The sequence below is a fragment of the Tasmannia lanceolata genome, unplaced genomic scaffold (assembly GCF_043159265.1).
Source record: "Tasmannia lanceolata isolate RefF3 unplaced genomic scaffold, GAP_Taslan_0.1 ptg000019l, whole genome shotgun sequence".
In the NCBI taxonomy this organism is placed as follows: domain Eukaryota; kingdom Viridiplantae; phylum Streptophyta; class Magnoliopsida; order Canellales; family Winteraceae; genus Tasmannia; species Tasmannia lanceolata.
The window spans coordinates 26,719,668-26,722,543 of NW_027518696.1; the positions used below are offsets into that span (position 1 = coordinate 26,719,668).

Here is a 2,876-nt window from a genome sequence, read left to right on the forward strand (position 1 = left end):
ATTGTCAAATCAATCGACGCCATCGATAATTCTAACCCTCTTCGGCGACATTCTGCCCATTTCATCATCAACTATTTCATCTCTTTAATTTCTTTTTTCGTGGGTTTCTACCCCAGCCCAAATAGACCATTGAATGTTTTAAACATGGGAGACTCAGTCAAACCCTGATGATATTTGCCTAATCCGGCACCTGGTATGTATCCCTGTCGGCGAATCATCATAATGACATTCGAATTCGTGCTGGTTAGGAAATAAATTTCCTCATTCATGGCTTCCTCAACGGTGATTGCAATCACTTGTAGTGAAAACCCAGTCAAACTTACATCTCCAGCCTTTTCCACAGTCAGGTCTTGAGTAATCTGCCCTATCTCCTGGATCTCCTTTTACAGTTATCACTCTGTTCCTATGAACAAACTTCAACTTTTGGTGAAGAGTGGACGGAACAACCCCGACCTTGTGCATCCATGGATGACCAAGTAACAAAAGAAATGAAGCCTTAATATCTAAAACTTGGAACTCTATTTCGAATTCCTCTCTTCCAATCTGTATTTCAGTGACCAAAGTTCCGATTACATCTCTGCGAGTGCCATCGTACGCCAGAATACCCTGTTCAGATGGGATAAAGTCTTTAGGACCAAATCCAAGGGTTGTCGCAGTACTCAGCGGGTAAACATTTAAAGGAGAGCCATTGTTGACCAACACTTCTGGCACTTTCTTCTTATTGCAAATAACGGTAATTTTTAGAGATTTTGTGTGGTCTCGGCCTTTAGGAGGCAGATCTTCATCTGTGAAAGATAGAGCCTTAGACGCTCTTGCCATCGCAACTAAGCTCACCAGCTCATCAAGAGTGGTGTCGATAGAGACTTGTGCTGCGTTAAGCTCTCGAAGGACTAGCTTTCTGTGCTTGGATGAGGCCATGAGTAAACCCCATACTGAGATATTAGCCCGAGTATTTTTTAGCTCTTTCAACAAATTCTCATCTTCTTCATCTGCGTTCACCTTATTCTGCCTCTGATTTTCTACATTTCTCGCAACCTCTGCCGGATTTTCTACACTCAACTCTGGAGGTTTGAAGACACATCCGCCCCGGGTCATGTGACACATCTCATCACACTGGTCATCTAATAGCAGTAGTTCGTCCTCTTCCATTCGGAAAACATACGACGCTTTACTGACTTTTTCTTCTTTAAAGTCCTCAGCCCTTAGGACATACGGAGTTTTCTTTGTCTTTCCTGCATTGTCAGTCTGAAACACACAAGATTGAGATGAAGACGACTCAGCAACTTCATCGTTGTCAAATGAAATTACATAATGCTGCTTCTTTTCTACTGCTTCAAGTTCCTTCTCGTCAAACTTCATTACATAGGTTTTTTCTGTTGTTATTGCACAAATGAGGGTTGACGGATCAAGCAAAGGTTCATCAGCAAACATGGCGTTTGTAGTAGGAGGAGGAATAACATGATGGTTAGGAAGCGGGTTTTGAGTAACGTTTGGTTTCTCCACTGCAAGTTCGTCCTTGTCAATCATATTCTGGATTGCATGCTTCAAAGCCAAACAATTTTCAGTCAAATGTCCCGGACCTCTGTGATATTCACAATATTGATCGCTCCAGAATGCTGGTAAGGGATTAGGTGGAGTTTTAATATCCGGGAGCCGGATCTTCGTATCTTTTATAAGCCTCTTGAGTATCATCGGTATAGGATACAAAAGGGCATCAAACTTTCTGTCAAAGGTCCTCTTCCTTGGTGTCCTTGCAACTTTTGTAACAACCCTGGCCACAGGCCTGGTGTAACTGACAGCATGAACCTCCTTAGGTTGGATTACATGCCTTTTACCCTCTCGAATTTCAGAAGAAACTTTTGCTCTCAGACCCTTTGCTATGGCATCTTCTGTCTGAGTACCAGTCTTGATCAAGTGGTCAAAGCTCGGATAATACCGTGGTGCCAAGAAATGAAACTATTGAGGAGATAAGCTCTTGAGGACTAGCTTTATATGATCTGCTTCGGACATTCTCTGGCTCAGCTGAGCAGACTTACCTCTCCAACGCCTGATAAAGTAGGTAAAGGTCTCCTGAGGACCTTGCTTCAACTATTTTAGGTCTCTCTTCGTGACCTCAATACCTTCCTCCATCGAGAACTGTTCAATAAGTTTATCAGAAATGTGTTACATGGTTCTCACCTCCTCTGGTTTCAGCCTTAAGAACCATTTCTTCGCAATTCCTACCAGAGAGATCAGAAATAACTAGGCCATCTGCTCGCGATTCAGACGATACTGTTCTGAGAGAATGATAAACCATCTCAGTGATTGAGCGGACATCCGGTCCCGTCATACTTATCATAATCAGGGACTTTGAAGCTTGACGGCAAAGCGACTGTCGAAGACATCATTAATTCAGAAACATCAAATTTCTTAGGCCTTTGCACTTTCATTTGTTCCATCTCTTGAGCTAACTTGCCAAATTTCTCAGACATTTTCTTTTCGAATTTCTCATACATTTCTTTTTCTTTATCAGTCCTTGTAGCACAATACTCTGCAACGTATTGTTCATCACCTAGATCGACCTCGAAAGGGGAGATAGCGGACCATTCAACTCCGGAGATGTAACATGAGGAGGTGGAAGTATGGGACCTCTAGATGCAGAAGCCTTATCACTTATCTGAGTTTTCATGTGGGCCATCTCCTCTTTCATTCCTCCCATGTCTCGAGTGAGGTTTTTCATCATTTTTTGCATGTTCAACAAAAGGTCAGTCGGGTCAGCCATTCGGTTTACTTCAAAAGAACCTGATGACTCTGGTGAAGATCGTAAAGGTATTGTTGATAACTCAGGGGAATCAAAGTGACGAACGAGTCTAGACACTGAGGTAGGTCTAGACCAG

At 42.7% G+C, this 2,876-nt stretch overlaps 1 protein-coding gene across 1 annotated transcript; it reads right to left on the reverse strand.

Annotated features, from left to right (window-relative positions):
* Window positions 1-276: 276 nt before the first annotated feature.
* LOC143852455 (uncharacterized) lies at window positions 277-2,296 on the reverse strand. Its single transcript, XM_077361839.1, has 3 exons — window positions 2,179-2,296; window positions 2,037-2,047; window positions 277-1,893 (listed from the first exon to the last, which is right to left on the reverse strand). Exons 1-3 carry the CDS (start codon window positions 2,294-2,296, stop codon window positions 277-279), a joined length of 1,746 nt encoding a protein of 581 aa, XP_077217954.1.
* Between the last annotated feature and the right edge of the window lie 580 nt (window positions 2,297-2,876).

What these genes read in the sequence shown, in the direction of transcription:
- LOC143852455 (XM_077361839.1), bottom strand. Translation starts at nt 2,296, where the DNA reads ATGGTTTATCATTCTCTCAGAACAGTATCGTCTGAATCGCGAGCAGAT.